The 18,110-nt window shown below is 36.6% G+C and overlaps 3 protein-coding genes and 1 non-coding gene across 6 annotated transcripts; 1 reads left to right on the top strand and 3 right to left on the bottom strand.

Annotated features, from left to right (window-relative positions):
* Window positions 1-2,073: 2,073 nt before the first annotated feature.
* Window positions 2,074-2,145, bottom strand: TRNAM-CAU. Its single transcript has one exon. It is a non-coding gene; the product is annotated as a tRNA-Met (tRNA).
* A 287-nt stretch (window positions 2,146-2,432) lies between these two features.
* Window positions 2,433-6,469, bottom strand: LOC103954042 (glucan endo-1,3-beta-glucosidase 4). The gene is given in 6 exon segments (XM_009365849.3): window positions 2,433-2,920; window positions 3,020-3,047; window positions 3,618-4,191; window positions 4,193-4,863; window positions 5,458-5,586; window positions 6,233-6,469. Coding segments are annotated over 5 exon segments (1,482 nt in total). The 5' UTR covers window positions 5,525-5,586; window positions 6,233-6,469; the 3' UTR covers window positions 2,433-2,778.
* A 1,533-nt stretch (window positions 6,470-8,002) lies between these two features.
* On the bottom strand, window positions 8,003-11,569 carry LOC103954043 (serine/arginine-rich SC35-like splicing factor SCL30A). 2 transcript variants are annotated; one of them, XM_009365850.3, is made up of 6 exons: window positions 11,409-11,569; window positions 10,826-11,016; window positions 10,574-10,651; window positions 9,560-9,724; window positions 8,898-9,035; window positions 8,003-8,462 (listed from the first exon to the last, which is right to left on the bottom strand). In XM_009365850.3, the coding sequence occupies exons 2-6, from the start codon at window positions 10,993-10,995 to the stop codon at window positions 8,240-8,242; spliced, it is 774 nt and encodes a 257-aa protein (XP_009364125.2). In that variant the 5' UTR covers window positions 10,996-11,016; window positions 11,409-11,569; the 3' UTR covers window positions 8,003-8,239. The 2 variants fall into 2 exon arrangements, with proteins under 2 accessions (XP_009364125.2, XP_048426082.1); XM_048570125.1 differs by having other exon boundaries at window positions 10,826-11,013; window positions 11,409-11,558.
* Window positions 11,570-12,368: 799 nt separating this feature from the next.
* LOC103954044 (transcription initiation factor TFIID subunit 7-like) lies at window positions 12,369-15,184 on the top strand. Of its 2 annotated transcripts, none has more exons than XM_009365851.3 (6): window positions 12,369-12,530; window positions 12,656-12,769; window positions 13,847-13,980; window positions 14,069-14,188; window positions 14,296-14,365; window positions 14,790-15,184. In XM_009365851.3, the coding sequence occupies exons 2-6, from the start codon at window positions 12,658-12,660 to the stop codon at window positions 14,951-14,953; spliced, it is 600 nt and encodes a 199-aa protein (XP_009364126.2). In that variant the 5' UTR covers window positions 12,369-12,530; window positions 12,656-12,657; the 3' UTR covers window positions 14,954-15,184. The 2 variants fall into 2 exon arrangements, with proteins under 2 accessions (XP_009364126.2, XP_048425890.1); XM_048569933.1 differs by having other exon boundaries at window positions 13,805-13,980.
* The last annotated feature ends 2,926 nt before the right edge of the window (window positions 15,185-18,110 follow it).

The following is an 18,110-nucleotide window of genomic DNA, read 5'->3' as shown; positions in this document are numbered from 1 at the left end:
AGGGCAGATGCCCCCATTCCAGTGATTCATTTGTTCAGTTGCAGACTACAATTATATAGTATATAAGCATTACCTTTGAAGTAAATATATGTCTAATATCCAACATACATTCATACTACTTTACTCCATATCAAATATTATATGAGCAGAAGTGCGATCTTGTTCTGTCATTCAAACTGAAAAACTCTTTTCCCACCTATCATGTAGTAATATTTTTGTCATCACTTTGTCACTATCCACTACTAGCTGTTTTTTGGGGTGCCCCCACTAGAAAAAATTTCTAGCTCCGTCCATGGTCGTGTTTAGCTTTATCTTCCAAGTACAGACGGGCCGGCAATGTCGGGGACAAACAAATTATCTGCTCACAAATGAATATCCATTCAATCAGTACAAAAAATACGTTATGCTGCTCAAGGGTGCAAGCTAAGTTATTACTATGGTTGGGAATATTTTCTGTTCCTACATCATTTTTCATACAGGACATGGATCCAATCTGTCAAATTTTTGTTTCGCGAGGAATTATGACAAAATTTCCCTTAAAAATACTTAAATAATTAAGATCGACAAAGTGATATACCGAAGATAATTTAAATTGGATGAAAGATGCTAGAACTTACAAGGATCGGTTCTTGTGAAGATGGATCGGATGGCAAGTAGCACCTTGGTTATTGTTAGAGCTGGACTCCAACTATCCTCTAACATTTCCAGGCTTAGATTTCCGGCAGAATCAACACTGCAATGATAAATTCAAGTTTTGACTATAACCTATAAAACTGATCCTTAAGGTAAAATAAATAATGAAATAAGAGAGTCATAACTTAAATATTTATCTTTCTCTTAGCAAGTTTCCAGAGGAAACAATAGTACAACAATGACCACCAAGCCTTATCTCACTAAGTAGGATCAGATGTATGAATCCTAGAACGCTTTTGCGCTCAGTTTTGCACCAAATATTCCATTAGGACACAATAGCTTTGGAGGTTTAAACGGATAGTCACTCAGAAACGTCAAAATCAAGGAAATATATGCCACCGTGGTAAGGTGTTCCTGTGAACAAGAACATTAAAGTGTCAAAGCTCGCTATTGCAAAGGAGAGGTTAGATCGCTCAATCTACGTAGTTATTAGCAGCTTATAAGACAAAAACAAATCGAAGAGCCGGTCAAAATCATATCAATGGATAGTCTATTCAACTCCATTCAAACATAAACCATATCCGTAACGTAACACTACCCAGAACCAGACAAGGGCATAAAACAGCATTGTCCAAATACACAAAAAACGAAGAACTGATGGGTTTCCAATCTGTTGGCCATCCCTCATCGGTGAGGGAAAAGAAAAGTAATAGGGTTTAAATAAGGTTACTCCACTCTGACTAATATCAAAAATTTTCTTTTTCATAAAATCCTTGACGGATTGCGCCATAGTAATTACCAAATTGAAAACAGTATCTAACTCATTAGAGTAGGGCCCCCCAGCCTGTCGATCTAAAAATTCCAACATGCTGCATCGGAGCCAACCTCTGAGTTTCAAACTCAACCTACTGTCTGCAAATTTGAGTTTTTTATTTTTTTAATAAAAAAAAACCCGATATCCATGCTAAAAGACATCCAAAAATAAACTTCAGTAATCGAGCAACAAAATCACAAAGCAAGGGATGCAGCTATTAGGATGTGCACAGTTATCACAAAGCAATGATATATCACCCATAGTTACAGATAAAAATCAGAATAAACACCATAATCCAAAAGACATGATTTTATCACGCTAAACATGCCGATGAAAACCCCTTTGCAGCAGTCGAAATAAAACTCAATCAACTACAAATGCATGATAAGTATATTGGGTTGAAAAACGAATAAGCATGGTTGATGCCCACACCAGAAACCTAATACTGATAAAAAGACCTTGGCAGAAGTCTGAAACAAATTGCAGCCACACATGATTAAGCTTGCTTGATGCGCACGCCAGAAACCTAATACTGATAAAAAGACCTTGGCAGAAGGCTGAAACAAATTGTGAGTTAAGGAGTCGAAAGATGAGGAAACAGAAAAATAAAAAAGAAAAAAAATGCCTATCAGAGCCAGGTTTCGATCCTGGGACCTGTGGGTTATGGGCCCACCACGCTTCCGCTGCGCCACTCTGATTTGCCGATGGTAGAGGCGGAAATATGGTACATATTGAAAACATTTTGGACATATTGCGCACTCTTAGGGTGGCAAAGAGGAACTCAAGCTCATCAACAACATAAAACTACCAACTTGGGGAACAATTTTAGATACAACGCGTTAAAAGAATGTTTTCCTTTTATTATTCGACCAATAAATACAAATTTAATAATCTAAACTACTAGTAGGAAGTCATTTATAAATGAGAGCTTGTAAATTCGAATATCAGAAATTGTGAGTTCGTAATCAATTTCATGCACATATAATTCGACACAATGAAAAGTAAATTGGAAGATAGAAGTACTTTTTGGTTGATAAGGTACAAATCAAGTTCTAGTTAAGTTGGTCCAATAAAGTCAAGGTCTAGCCACTACTTCATCAGAAATGCCTGCAAAACGAACTACACAAAACTCCCCATAATTTGCAGAGGTGAAGGAGACAACCTCAGAAGTAGGAAACATTGGCAAAATTGATGAAACAATGCACGGACGTTTCCAATTGTGTCACCAAGCTTGTGCTGCCATACAGCTCCCGGGTCTTCTTCAATCCGTTTGATATGTCGAATGTGGTGAACTACGCTACACGGTAAAGAAATCTGGATGCAACCTCAAGTCAAAGCAATAGCAATGTAAGAAATGCTGCCGGCATGAGATATTGAAGATTGGAAACTTGTAGATTCGAACTCCAGCCTCCAACAGCAGTTGAAGGTGCAACTGATGCTGGTGTAAGTCCCGCAAATTTGCTTGAATTAGAACTGTATCATAATAGGGCAAGTTTAGAGCCAAACTCATAATTTATCGTACAGGTTCTAAAGTTATAATTACGAATATCTGGAAGAGGCTGAGATACTCACCTTCCGGAAAATTTACACGCGCCATAGCCTGTGAACGAATGCCCAACAAAACGAATATTAGGAGGATAAAGAGCAAATCAATGGAAGGAATATGCTTAACTGTAGAGGTAGTAGAAATGTACAAAGTAACCATGAAAAGAAACAAAAAAAAGAACTTCAAGGGTTGACAAGCAGACCTCAATAATCAATCTTACAATCAGAAACATGAAACCATTTTTCATGTTCAGATGCAAGAGTAGCACTAATTTAAAAACCACACCGTAGAAACTAGTTAAAGCTGCATTTGCTACAAGCTTACTTTTCTCGGAAAGGTTCTGCGAGCCGCTAAACTATTGTTTTGTTTAACCAGAAAACCAATATAAGAAGCATGAGGTTCATTGCAACAATAAGAGAAACAAAAATTAATGATTGTCGACATTGCAGTTAGGCCTGTTTCCAACTGATAAAACAGCGTAGCTTAATGAAAGGCAATTCAAACTACATTTGTTTTTCTTCAGAAAACTTGTCTTTAAAACTATCACAAAAATAGTGCTTACTGCATCCAGATTCCAAACATACTCAATAGTCAAGGGATAACAAGATGTTGACAGAAACTTACTTGGATCAACAGTAGATATTATGGCAGTGTCATCAAAGTCACATGTTCCGCCAGCACTTTTCATCTTTTGATAATAGTCATTATAAGCATATGAAGCATGATTTACAATAGTATCGGGGAGATAACACCGCTGCCCTCGTTGAATGGGAGTGCAGTTAGCCCCACCTTGCCCACAAGCCCAGTTTATGCCATCCTGCAACTTATCTGGATCTACATTAGCTTTCGCCATGCAGAAAACCCCTGAAGAATTCCCAGTAATTTGACTGGAACTCAAACTTAAGGGATACACAGCAGACCCATTCGTATATAGCACACCCCAGTTTTTCTCTGACACTGGCCCAGGCCTCTTGTCCTCGTTGAACAACTCGTAAATGTACGTGTTGATGGGCAACTTTGGCTGGCTGGGTGGACCTGAATCATTTAAAACTCGTCGAATCAAATTATTGGTGTAGGTCTGAGCATTTCCTGTGTTGGCATCGGACTCTTTGGATCCACCAAACCATGGCCAACCAGTCTCAGTGACAACAACAGAGATCCCAGAGAAATTGAAATCCTCTATAGAATAATAGGTGGCAGTCCACCATAGCATCAAACATGCTGTTATAGTGGAAAAGAGTGTTCGGGTCAACAATCTGCTTGACAGAGGGAAGTGGTCGGAAAAGAGCATAATCAAGCGGGAAAATTCCATCCCCATTGGTGTAACCATAATAAGGATACGCATTTAGCATGTAATAGGAATTTGTGTTTTTAATAAACTGAAGGATTTGGTAAATGGTGTGTCCCCATGAGTAATTAAAGGTGGCAGTGGACGGGGGGAAAGGCTTTGGGATTATATCCATGGATTGTGGAGTTGAAATTTTGACCTGAAAATTTAGGTTTGAAGCAACTAAGGCTTTATGAAGGTAGTTCATAGCATCGACCAAAACTGGCGCAGCATGAGGAATTGAGGTAATGACCTCACTGCCAACAGCAATGGCGGTAATATTGGTTGAGGGCAAATAAGCAGCAACATTTTTGTTAATCCAGGCAGCTGCTGCTGATGAAGACTCTCCAACACTTAGGACTTCCTCATTTGTGACACCTACCATTACTTCAATTCTGCTGTTTGAAAGGGCTTTCAGCATGTGAGCATCAGCATTGTAGAGGCGCACATGTGTAATTTGATGGGCTTTAAGGAGTGCTACTGTATCTGTCTCAGATGGAAGGTCCGAAACATCGGTCCCAATGTTTATCCCTATGAATGCACCTATAAATTTGAAATTGTGGGTTCAGTAACTTGCTAGAGTGATAACACTACAACAAGTAACATAGGCATGTCTAAATCCAAACGGCGTGCTTCCGTTAAAGGCATTAATATATTAAAAATCCTGAAAACATATAATCTAGATATCATGTGGACATATTCGAAAATTTCCTAAGACCGCATAAACCTACAAAGGAAAAGCCTCCAGAACAAGGCAGGCATGGAAAATAACATTTTACAAGCAGAAAGACATATTACCAAATCAGAGAAGGTAAAGTGAAAACGGCATTCTTTGCAAGTATAAGTGAAACACTATGTAGATGTATGCTTTCCAATTATAACAAGGGCAATAAATTTGTTTCTTATCATACTCACTTATCACAAGCCGAGATAAGGATGTACTTTGGAATGCAAATCAACACTCTAAATGATACAAAGCTTAAGAGGAGTAACATAAACATGATGTAGGGAATGAAATATTGAAGAAGTCGATAAGAGACCAAAACCTCACGACGAGGAATTCCAGGCAGATTGGAGCTCGAATTTATACTATAAAAAAAATAATCAACAGAAAACAGAACAAGGTTATAATGTTACCTAGTACATTGGTAAACATGCCAACTAGAAGGAGAAGCACGCCTCCAATCCATTTTTCACGCATCATTCGTGCTAAAAAAACTTCAAATTACACCTCCAGTGTCTTGTGGTTAGCTCGTAAGTCCCAAGCTGCAAAAACAGAACCATATACAAAACGCGATGAGATCCTGATCATGATGAAGAAAGCCAATTTCAGCTAAAGCTTTGGGTATCAGAGGCCTTTGTAGTCTATAGTGTGCACTGCCAAGTGATGTACAACATGAAAAGCGGATCAAAAGTGAATAACAAAAAGAGTAGAACAGGTTGATTTCGTAAGCACAATTCAACAACATTGGCTCATCAGCAGCGAATTCAATTTCCAAGACAAAATGGTAGACGCTAAATCGCACCACTAAAACCAGAAAATCAAAACCAAAATTCCAATTTAAACACGATATACTTTTATTCTCAATAGCTGACAGACAATAGGGAAGTACATAAGCAACATTTCATTGATTCCTCGAACTTCTCTCAGTTCCCTCTTTAGCATTTTTGAAACGAAATCCGAACCAAAACTTGTAATCTCAAGCTATCAGCTTGAGCAAACTAAATTCCACATAAAACTGAACAAGCTTCGATTTTTCGCACAAACACAACACGAGAAATGACTAGCCAGAGAACCCAGATGCAGAAAACCATGAAAAAAACCATTGCAGAAGCAACTCGACCACAAACAACACAAACAAAAAGAACCCAGAAACTGAAATTCAAAGAAAAATGACCGGAAAAGCAGTACCCGATTCAACTTCCCCAGCTGCAAAACAACCACAAAGTTTACTTCCAACGATTCAAACCAGCTAAGAAAAACAGTAAAGCACATAAGAAACTGAAGCGCCTAGAACCAAGGATCTACGAAAGATTGTTCATTTGGTTAAAGTAAAAAAAGTAACTCCCTCAAATGTGGAAGCCAGAAGAGCACTAAACACACATTTCTAGCATCCAGACCCTACACAAATTACATTCCAGGGAAAAAAACAAGCACGATAATTTCTGACAAAATTTGCCCCCACCTGTCCAATCATATTAGCATTATTCATTTGCAAATAAAAAAAATTATAATAATATAAAAAAAATAATAGAAAGAGGAAGGTTGTAGAGAGAGGACCTGTAAACGGAAGCTTGAGTAGCAAATGAGCAGCCACTGGAGAGAGTGAGAAGTGAAAACTCAACTGAAGCCAAGTCTTGGAAGCTCTCGTTGCTTTGTTTCTTCTTTGGTTTGTCTTTTCCTGGATTTTTTTTTTCTTTTTCTATTTTTATTTTGATTTACTTTTTCACATAGAAGAGGTATATTCTCTTGTTCAGAGATAAGGATTGTTGCAATCTTCTTCTTATTAATTATTTAGAGAATTATTATTAACATTTCAAAAATTTTATTTTATATTTTCATAAGGTTATTTTTTTCTTAATATAAAAGATATAAAACATAAAATAAAAATTTTGAAATGTTAATAATGATACTCATTATTTAATATGTCGGCGATTTTATTCGGTTTTCCCTCCAAAAGCCATTTTTCTCAGGTTGAAAGAATGAAAAAGGTGATGAAAAGTCATCAGATTAGCCGCGTGAAAATGAATGGTGTTTTTTTTGTCAAAAGGCAAATGTACGCGGCAGTGGCCCAAAGTACAAGATAGACACAAAGGAGATGTTTTGAACTAAAAATTCAATGCCCTTTAACCGGACTTATAATGTCATTAGCACTACAATTATGGCTGAGAGGTGTCAATTCGACTCTTGGGTTTGATAACTAATTATGATTAATCTGTTGTGTCATTTAATTTGAATTCATATCCGTAAAAAATTCAAAAAATAACTGATGATGATGCTAGAACAATCATCTATTTTAATATTTGCAAATTATAATTAGACTCCTATATTAAATCATTAAAGAAAGAATCACCAACAACAGCCACTTTTTATGATCTACAAACTCTTACCTTAAAACATGACCTCTCAAGCAATTTTTCAAAACGAAAAGCAGAAGATTGTAAAAATAAAGTTGAAAACACTGTCACGTCGCATAAGGTCGACTTCAAAATTAGACATACACAATACGCGACGATGGATTGAGATCGCAATCGTCAAAAAGTTGTCTGCTTTCTTTTCAACAGTTTCTGTGCTCACTGGCAAGACATATTACACCGGATTTGGATCTCATCCCGATTCAAATTGTGAGGATCTAAGTTCCTTACACCATTTATCGTGCATCTTACAATCAGAAATCATTTGATTTTTTTAATTTAAAATTAAACACAAATAATACCTGATAAAAACTGACCGCACAATGAATAGCTAAGATATAAAGATTCCTAGGATCCTCTTCCTATTACACCAAAGCCTTAATGGGAAATGCAAGACGCGGAGATTCACAGCTATTCCTGGTGGCACCTCTCTCTCGCACGAAAAGAGAGATGCCACGGGAGATAGGCTCTCAATAGAGACAGAAACTTAGCAAAGACCAGAAGAATTTAATGGAGCAAAATCGCAAGCATGACGATAACCAGAAACTTAAGGCAAACAAAAAGAAGCCGAGACAGATAAGATTTGAGTTCAAAATTCTGTCATACATGTCATTCAAATAAAAGCATAAACCTACATATCTTAATCCGAAAGACTACCATAGTCACCCCATCAAACAGTAGCGTCAACATCGTACTGACCAGAATACTATACGAACTCCAACAACAGATGGCATAACAAGTCACTGTCCGCTTACTTAAAGAGAGCAATTTATCTTTTTACTTTTCATGGACTAGGAGATCTGTCTCCATTTGGTGCCCTCGGGTGACCTTCATTGATAGGGCTTCGGCTTCTTCTTATGTTCCGCCTTGGACTACGGCTTCTGCTTCCACTCCAGCTTGGACCCCTAACTGGGCTCTGACTACGGCTCCTTGACCCCTCATATGGTGGAGGAGATCGAGAAAACGACTTCTCTCTGCTGTACCTTCTCTCTTGGGGTGAGACAGATCTAAAAAAATACAGAAGCAGCAGGATGCGTAAGGAACCACACATCAGAATAAATAGAAGGAATCACTAGACAGAACCATCTAAGTAAATACACATACAATATGAAAGGGATTCAGATACAAGAGGTCTACCATATAAAAATGTTAAAGCAGCATTTTTTATCAAACATCCGGAGGAAATACAACAAGCAATCAATATCGGTATGAATGATTCCACCGGAACCCTTTATTTTTAAAAAACACCAACGGACAATAGAATACTAGCCATAACCCTAAAACCGAAAAATATATATCTATCTCAAAAGTCTAATGCATCTTATTTGGACTCTAGGAATAATAAACAGCAGGTTGCATAACATGAGTAAGTAGTTTCCACAACCAACAAGAAATGGCTTTACCGGAAAGAAGACACAGCTAAGAAGAAACAGAACTATTACCTGGAATAATCCCTTCGTTTTGGAGGAGAATAATAACCACGGCTGTGAGATCGAGATCTTGCACGCCGTGGAGGTGGAGAACGTGAATAGCGAGGAGGAGACCGTCTTCGATCACGATATCGACTAGTAGTCCTGGAGCTAAGAGAGAAAAGATTTGAAAAGTTATATGATGATGCAACTCAGAAGCAGAAAATACATTATCAAATACCATCTCAATTCACATTGCATAATGTGTGCTGAATCAAACTAGATAGCAGAACCATTGCAAGCAAAATTACTAGAATAACTAATTCAAATATTTACATATGATTATCAATATACTATGTATATTCTAATGCATGAGCTCTATCATTTCCATTATTGAGAATGAATATGAGCATTTTTTACACTGCCTAAATTGATATACACAGATTGGCAATCCCCTGGGTTTTTTTTTTTTTTTTTTTTTTTTTTGAAAGATTTTGGTATATGTTAATATACATTGACAACGAATGTACCAGTGACTTCTATGTTCTTTTAACAAGTTCACAACCACATAAGATGATTACACAAAATTTTGAAGGAAAAGAACATGCAGATAGACATCCAGAAAATATATTAATTGGATTAAACAGCAACTTCCCAAACAATATAAAAAAAAAAAGCAATAGGCAGGTTTTTACCTTGCACGCTCCCTATGCCTCATATCAGATGGCTTCTTCCTGTTCTCCTCTGCAAATACAACAGTTACCTCCCGACCAAGAAGAAGCTGACCATCCATTTGATATTTAGCCTCTTCAGCATCAGAAGGCTCAACAAACTGGACAAAACCAAAACCACGAGGCTCCCTGCAAAAATAGATGGAAAGAGAAGAAAAACAACAATAGTCACAAAAGGAGCTATACTGAAAAGCAAAAGTAGGCAAATACTTAAACAGACCCAAAACCTTTCCTAATAAATTTGTCAAAATAATCGCCAAAATATGGACGGTCACTATAAATAAGCAAGCACTTGGCTGCTGACCTTGCAAGTGTCAATTTTAAGATGAGTTGAAATCCTTCAAGACTTGGAACATCTTCACAATGTACTCAAATCCAACTTCCTTCAAATCTTCACTACCACTAACATCATCTTCAAAAGAACTCTAATTACTTGATTCTTGTCTTCAAAACTTTAATTTCACTGTTAAACCTCACAAACTTTAATTAACACACCCAACCAATGGTAGCAATTAGAAAAGATCACGTAAAAGAAGCCCCCATCTTAAGGACAGTATCTAAAAGGAGCAGAGCAGGTCTGGTAGGTATTCCAATATTGAATTGATTCCTTTAGAAAATAATGAAAATAGCATTGAACATGTTCTCAAAAGCTATGCTTTTCTTTAAAATAAAATGTGGGCACAGAAGCATGCAAAAAGCCATCATAGCAAGTACGTGCAAGAGAAGTTCAACCCTAGTGATTACATCTACATATATCTAAACTTAAACTAAATTTGCTAAACCAGTGTAGCAAAAGCTTGTCAAATCATGCCATAGTTTCAGAAATCATGAAAAATAAGCAAGCAGAAAACTCTAAATTTCTACTCATAAGGTGAAGTATACGTACACTGTACACAAAATAAATAGTTTAACATATACAGAAAAACAAAATTATTATCTCAACAAGATATTCGACCAATGTTACTCTGATATGCTCACCCAGTATAGTAATCCTTTGGCAGGTAGATGTCCTTAAGCACGCCAAATTGCCCAAATGGCCTGCGGAGATCTTCTGGCCTGTGATAAAACACATAAAACGACAACAGCTCATTAATTCATAAGTTCAAATAACTTGCCCTTTTCATGCTTTCCCCTTTAAAACAGCCAACACACTACCTTACGCAAAATTTGCGATGCAATTTGACCATTCGACCAAAAAAAGAGATGACATATGGGTTAACAACAACAAACCTGCAATCATGGCGAAGGTTACGAACTAGAAGACTTGTAGGAAGATCTCTACCACTACCGCGACCACCGCTATAGCGACCCCTGGGGCTAGGACTTCGTTGTCCCCTCCTACCATATCCTCCCCTTGGGGGTGGTGGAGGTGGTGATGGACTGTAACTCCGTCCCCTCATTATATAACTGTCAGAAACCTTCTGAAATTTTTCAAAAATTCATTAGAAACACCAAAGAAAAAAGTTCTCCACTAATCTATAAGTCCTACTATCAAGAAATAAAATTTTCAGGCAAAAACATCCAAACTTTCGAGCCCGGCTATGCATTAAAAAATTACTACAAGAACAGCAATTCCAAGAAGAAAAAAACCCCAATTTTTACTTAGATCTTTTCTTCAAAAACTGAAATCGAAATTGAAATTGCCTGCATTAATCACGAATTAGAACCATATACTGGAGAGAAAAGTTACCAATTTGACAAAACTCCTTGCGATTACAGAAACCCTGACAGCATAAACTCCCGAACCCTAACCCTAACCCTAACAATGTGTAAAAGTATTGAACGAGAGAGAGAGAGAGAGAGAGAGAGAGACCTGAAGGCGGAGAATCGGAGAGGATGGATTGCGGTTGAGGAACTCGACAGCGGTGCTCTGGTCTTGCTTCGGTTCTGAAAACGCCCAGGCACGGCGTCGATAGAGGTGTAAGAAGTTTACAGAAGATGTTATCCGTAGTCGTTTATTTAAAAGTGTCTGGGGTTAACCAATTAACGAAACCCAAGCCGCGCGTGCTTTGCCATGCTCCCCGTTTTCTTCTATAGCTTTTATCCCAACAATACCCCTTCATTTAAAATTCTTCGTTCACACTCCCTTTCTTGTTTTCACATTCCGTCTCTAGTTAGATGACTCAAATCAACTAACAATCGACAATCGACAGTGAATTAATAAGGGATGAATAAAATAAGGTGTGTAAATATCACATTTTTAAAAATAAATGATTCATGTATGCGTTGTTGTCAGTGCAACAAAATCAAGTCGGTACGGATTGAAGTATTTATTCATTTTTCCATTAATTTCTCTAATTATTGATCATAGAGGAGCTTTTTTATCATTCTTTGTAAAGGGGCATTCAAGAGGTCACTAGTCACTCAAATTGTAATCCCATATGAAAATCAATGATTTTTCTGTCATAAAATTTTACTTGAAAATTTCAATTTAAAAAAATTGAGTGTAATACTACTAATATAAGAATCAAACGGTGTTCAAAATGATTGCAATAAGAGTGATTTTTATTATTTTAGTTCAATATATTGATGTTATGATTTTGATGTCTATATAACAAAATGATAGAAAAAATAACTAATTATAAAATGAGAAAAAAAAATTTGACAAGTGTTTTTTTTAACAAATAATATTATCTACACTAATAATTATACAATTTAAATTCGCTTTAACAAAAATACCTGGGACCTTATATAATATCATACAAATCAAAAGCACGATTCTTGTTTTTTATTTTTATAGACATCAACGCACCTAAAGCCCTTAAACGGGGCCCTTGTATTTTGAGTATTTTACCAGTTTTTCTTAAATATTTTTATTCCAAAAATACCCTTCTCAAATTCTCCGTTTCATAATCTCCTTCATCCTTATTGATCGTACAGGAGCCAGGTGCAGAGCAGTCCCATTTCTTTCCTTCTGACGTTGATTTTCTCTCAGGTAATCTCTCAGGCACCGAACTTAGGATTGAATTTCTGAATTCATTGTCGTTTACTTCTCATCTAGGGTTTCGTTTCTGTTTTTGTGCTCGTAATTCATGCTGATCCGGTGCCGTTTTGTCGCAGTGATGGAGGAGCAGTTCGTGCTCAGAGTCCCACCTTCTGTTGCAGAGCGACTGGACCGCCTTCTGGGCGAAAACGCTTCTACCGACGACAAGTCGTTGGATTTGTCATTCGAAGGTCAGAAAGAAACTCCCTTTTGCTGGATTGAATTGCGTTTTGGTATCAATTAGTCGTAAATTAATCTGTTGTATTGAATGCGTTTTGTTAACGAGGGCCAGTTGATATGAATTAGGGCCAACTGATATGTATTTAATCAGTGTTTTAAGGATTTTTTGTTTTTTTTTGTTTTTGTTTTTTTTTGGCAAACGATAGATTTTGTGAGATTAGCCGCAGGTGAGCTTCAACTGTCCGCCGTCAGTGTTAGATTAGTTGTTTAAGGATTAATTAGTGTTTAAGGATTAAGATGTTTGTTATTAAGCGGCTTCCTTAGAGGTTGTCTTGGGGGTTTGATTTGATGGGTAAGAAGCACTTTTGCTCACAAGCGCATTTTAGGAAGCGCTTTTATAATAAACAAGTCAAAATTGTTATTAGAATTCCAAGTTCTTGGAAAAGAACTTGCTTTCCCCAGAAGGTGATTCTACAACGCACAAACACTACTAAGTTAGGAAGCGCTTTAGCTCTTACAGGGAGCAGTCCCAATCAAGCCCTAGGTTTGTCAAAAAGAATGCTATATTGGTTTGAAGCTCTTAGTTATCTTGTAGTTTTGACGGTGGCATTTGACAGCCATCTGGTATGTATTGTATTGTGATATGTGATGCTTAGTCGTGATTTGCGTGATGCCTGGTTGTGTTAATCTTTTCTCTGAACTCGTGAACATTTTTAGTACAATGCAGATTCATGCCATGTATCATACACCTTTTGGGTTTAGTTTGAGCAGATATGTGAGATTCGTTCAAGGGTTTTTGAAGTTATAGTATTTTGGCATGTGTGGAAAGAAAAATGTAAATAAATAAGTCAAATTCATTCTCCACATTCAGGAACCTGCCCTTATTCAATCTTTTGCCTTCTTATCACTGTAGCTCTTTTTTTTTGAAAACAGTTTCCTGATCAACTTTTGTTTCTAGTATGTTTTATGGACATGGCACAAGTCGTGATGAACAAGTAACAACAAGAATTCTAGTATATCTGTTTAATACTTGTTTTTTTACCCTGTTTCACCGAATGTTTCACTTGTAAGCTTGAAATATCTTCCAGAGGATGGTAGGACTGGCACATTTGTCATTGGCAATGACCGTTTCCCTGCATCACTGTTTGATCTTCCTTGTGTTGTGGAGTCCTTCAAAACATATGATGATAGCGTGTTAATTAAGACTGCAGACATTGGTCAGGTGTGTCTTGTTTATCACTATTTAATCAGTTAAATATATCAATGCTTGATTTCTAAAAGATTTATCCGAACATTTGCGATTTTAACAGATGATTATGGTTAGGGATCCGAGTGATCCAGCTCCAGATACAGTGGAGTACAGGCATGGTCTCACCCCTCCAATGAGGGATGCTCGAAAGCGAAGATTTCGCAGGGAGCCTGATCTAAATGTATCATTAGCCTCTTTACATTGGAATTTTTTTCAGCTTTATCTTATTGCGATGTCCTTTCATACCTGGATGCTTTTACTGATTGCAATTTTCTTGCATTTTTCCAGCCTGAGATTGTCCGGCGTGTTGAGGAAGATCTACTGAATATTAGTACTAGCGGACCAGCTGATAATATTGATATCCTCACAGATTATGTTTCATTGTTTTCTTGTTATCATTTTGTGCAAAAGGCAATATAGAATTCTTCTGTCAAGTGTGAAATAGGATCCCCACTGCTATTGGTTCTAGTCTTAAGCCTGATTGAATGCCATTTTCTGATGTTTGAGGCTACTTAAATTGCTGACATGCGTTTTACTGCTCCGTTATTTTCTTTTTTCGATGATACTTCTTTTAATGTTCTCATGTTGTTTAGGTTACAAATTTGAGATTGTTATGTCAAAGCATGTGACACATTTGGATTGTCAATGGAGAAATTTCTTTTCCAATCCGTGAATGAAGGATTCGACCATGTCTTGTTGCGACACACTAGATTAGTACATATGTTTCATATGTGCACTGTCTGCATGGTCTGTTTTGCTTATCCTTAATTGAGTGGGCTCACATGTTGAAGCAGCTGAGCAAGAAAAGGATGGAGATGGAAATGCTCGTAATGCAAGTAAAAAGCCTGTTGAAGAACCTGTATCACAACCTGATGTTCCAGAGGCAGCTACAAATGCTGGGGATCCCGATAGAAGTGACTCTGATGAATCCGACGATTCAATTTGACCCAACGCCTCCTGCGGATATGTTTTTCCCTTCAATCTGCTTGATGCGGTTGCTGAAAACATACCCGAGATTACAGGGATGCTTATCATGGTGGTTTTGTCACTCGGAAAATCTTAAAAAAGAAATGCTTGTGTAATTTGTAGGGTTTGTATTTTATGCAATGGACAACTTGTCCACAACTTTGTATTTATACAACTTTGTTAATAGATTTTGTTTATCATTTGAATACAATCGATTTTCGTACTCTAAACTACAATGAGGGGTGGGGGAGGGTTCAAATTCAAGATACAATAAGTTGAAGAGGAAAACCTTAATACTAAGGAAAAAGAGGAAACAATAACGGGAGAAATTATATGTGCGCCAGTTGCATTTTGGGGCTGGACATTTGGGCTGCGTTGTGCTGTTCATGTTTGGAAGACATTAAATTTAAAAGGTAGGCCATATAGGGCAGGCCCTATGCAATAATTTCTCATGGATGAGAATTATATTTAGGAAACTTTAACGAAAACTTCTCGGTATTATTCACTTTAACGAAAAATTATATTTTTACACTAAAAAGTCAATCCTAGTACTATTTACTTTACTTTTTATTTTGTCTTTATCGTTAAAACTCAAAGTTTTCAAACTATTGTCATTAGTTTTCCTTATATTTATGCAATAGTAATTAGATCTGCACATTCAAAACCCTAATTCATGTTATCACGCAACAAAAGTAGAATACTTTGCTCATTATATGTATAAGAGCATTTTCATCCTCGTAGTTTGACACGTACATAAATTTTTCTTTTTGTTTCTATAAGAAGTCGATTTGGTACATCCGTACATACGTCAATGACTCCTTACCAGCAAGGAGTAGTGTTCCGAAAAAAAAAAGAAAAAAATTTATAAAGAACTCTTCAGTCCGAAGACCAGATCAGATGCCCATATTGACACATACAAAATCACCCATAACCCCCCACCCGCCTTATTTTGTCATATTCATCCGGCTCCATTTATGTTTCACCCTCTCTCACACAACATAGAATGGTGGCCCACCAACCAACGGTAGCCACACCCAAAACCGGAATTGGATCCTTTCCTGAGTCCAAGATGAGGATCCTTTTGATCAAGGAATGTGGATCGTTGGATGAAAATTCAACGGTTACAAACAGAAGAATCCCTTTAAAATTATAATAATTATAATCGTTTCATTCAACGACCCATACTCTTTAATCAGGATGATCCTCACCTTGAGCTCAGGAAATGATCCAAATCCCCCAGAACCTTCTCCATGAGCAGGCACTGCAGAGCCAGCTAGTATTCTGAGCAAATTGCTGGAAATCATACAGCTTGTCATGAAGACTTAAGACATAGTTATCATTATTTCCATGTGATCCATATGCACATCACAAACCTAGTTATTAGCAACTTTAATTAATTTCATTTGCAATGGCAGATCTGATTTTCCGTAGTACCTCATCTCGTACCGTACTTAAACACAAAACCTCGGATTCCTTTGCAGAAACAGTGCTCATTAATTCCTAACTTTCAATGTGTCATGCTCTACTTTTTTCTGGAAACCAAACAATAGAAAGAAAAAAAAAACAAATAAGACATCCTGTAATTACCTTTAATTAAGATTTCTCCTTTACTTTTTAGGGTGGTGATTAGAATAATTACATGAGACTGTATAACAGTATAAGCCTAGGCAGTAAGAAAGTAAATATATAATTAATTAAGAACGACACTGCATGACACAAACTATTTGGTAAACTTCGTGATACATATATGTTTAGATTGCCATACATGCTGAAAGTCTTGAAAATTACAAAAGTCTCACATTAGAAAACTAACGGGATAAAATACAATATCTATAACGAATAGTTCTACTTCTAATTGTACTGAAGTCTTTTGTGATCAAATAATACAATTTGTCGATAACGTTAACGTGATTAGTCGGTATCTTTTAATTACTGTTCAAATTTTTGAGTTTTATTATCTCCGTCTCCATGCAGTGTGAATGGGAATGGGATCGATGCATGGTTGGTGGTTTAATTTATGAAGCATGCCAGCTTGCTCAGTAGATAAGATCGATCTGCAAGTGTTGACCACATCCACATCCTCTGAGCTAGCTTGAGAGCATGCAATTCTTTTAATTAATTTCTCCAAACTTTTTCCAAGCATGCCATGCAATCTGAATCATCTGATATCCCAAACCACACGGTATCGTTTTTTTTTTTTTTTTTTTTCTGTTAGAGATATTTTCTTAATTCCCACACCATTTGCACAGTCAAAACAGAGATCGGTTAACTAATAAAAAATAAACACGTTAATTAACATTTAAGTAATACTCCAATCATCAACTTACATGTCATTTGGTAATTTTGTCTACAAATTTAATCTCCCTAACATTACCCTATATACAAAATTTTGTACATCTCTGAATGATCGGTCGTAGAGACATTATGTTCAATAATTCTCATCCTAAAAAGTATCTGATCGATAAAAAAAATTTATTGAGGAACAAAAAGTTACAAGAGGTGTCAACATGGTACACCTATTTAAGTGATCAATTCTTTGATTTGAGGGCACAACAAAGATGGTTAAACACATCTGTATATGGCTATCACATGAAACAAATCTGTCAGTAATGATAAATATAACAGATGTATAACCAGAGATGCACAAAATTTATTGGCAAACAAGTGATGCACATCAAGTCATTCTACCGATAATGTTGAGGCATTATCGATGATGAAGCCAACCAAATAAGAATCTGAGAGAAGTTTAAAAACGTAAACAGTAGTTATTGAGAACGAAAATAAAAATTGTTCCTAGATGCAACCTAGCTAATGGTCTTTTTTTTTTCTTTCATACATGTGGTTATTAATAAATAAAAAAGAAGATTTCCCACCAATCATAATTTACAAATTTCAACTAAGTTGAAACAGTTTTTGAGATTGGATGACGATAAATTCATCACTTATATATTTGATAGGTGACGAAATTATAGGTCATTGACCTTTATGTTTTGTGACGCTTAATTTGTTGCGTACACATACAGTTATTAAGTAACGAATGCGCCACATATGCAAAAAATATGTGGCGATTTTAGAATTCGTTACATGAATTATAGGTGACGTTGATGACATTGAAAATGGGTCACATATAATCAAAT

The sequence above is a fragment of a genome, unplaced genomic scaffold (assembly GCF_019419815.1).
Source record: "Pyrus x bretschneideri cultivar Hongxiangsu unplaced genomic scaffold, Pyrus_bretschneideri_v1 Contig51, whole genome shotgun sequence".
Taxonomy (NCBI): Eukaryota; Viridiplantae; Streptophyta; class Magnoliopsida; order Rosales; family Rosaceae; genus Pyrus; species Pyrus x bretschneideri.
This window is presented reverse-complemented; position numbering and strand designations above follow the sequence as displayed.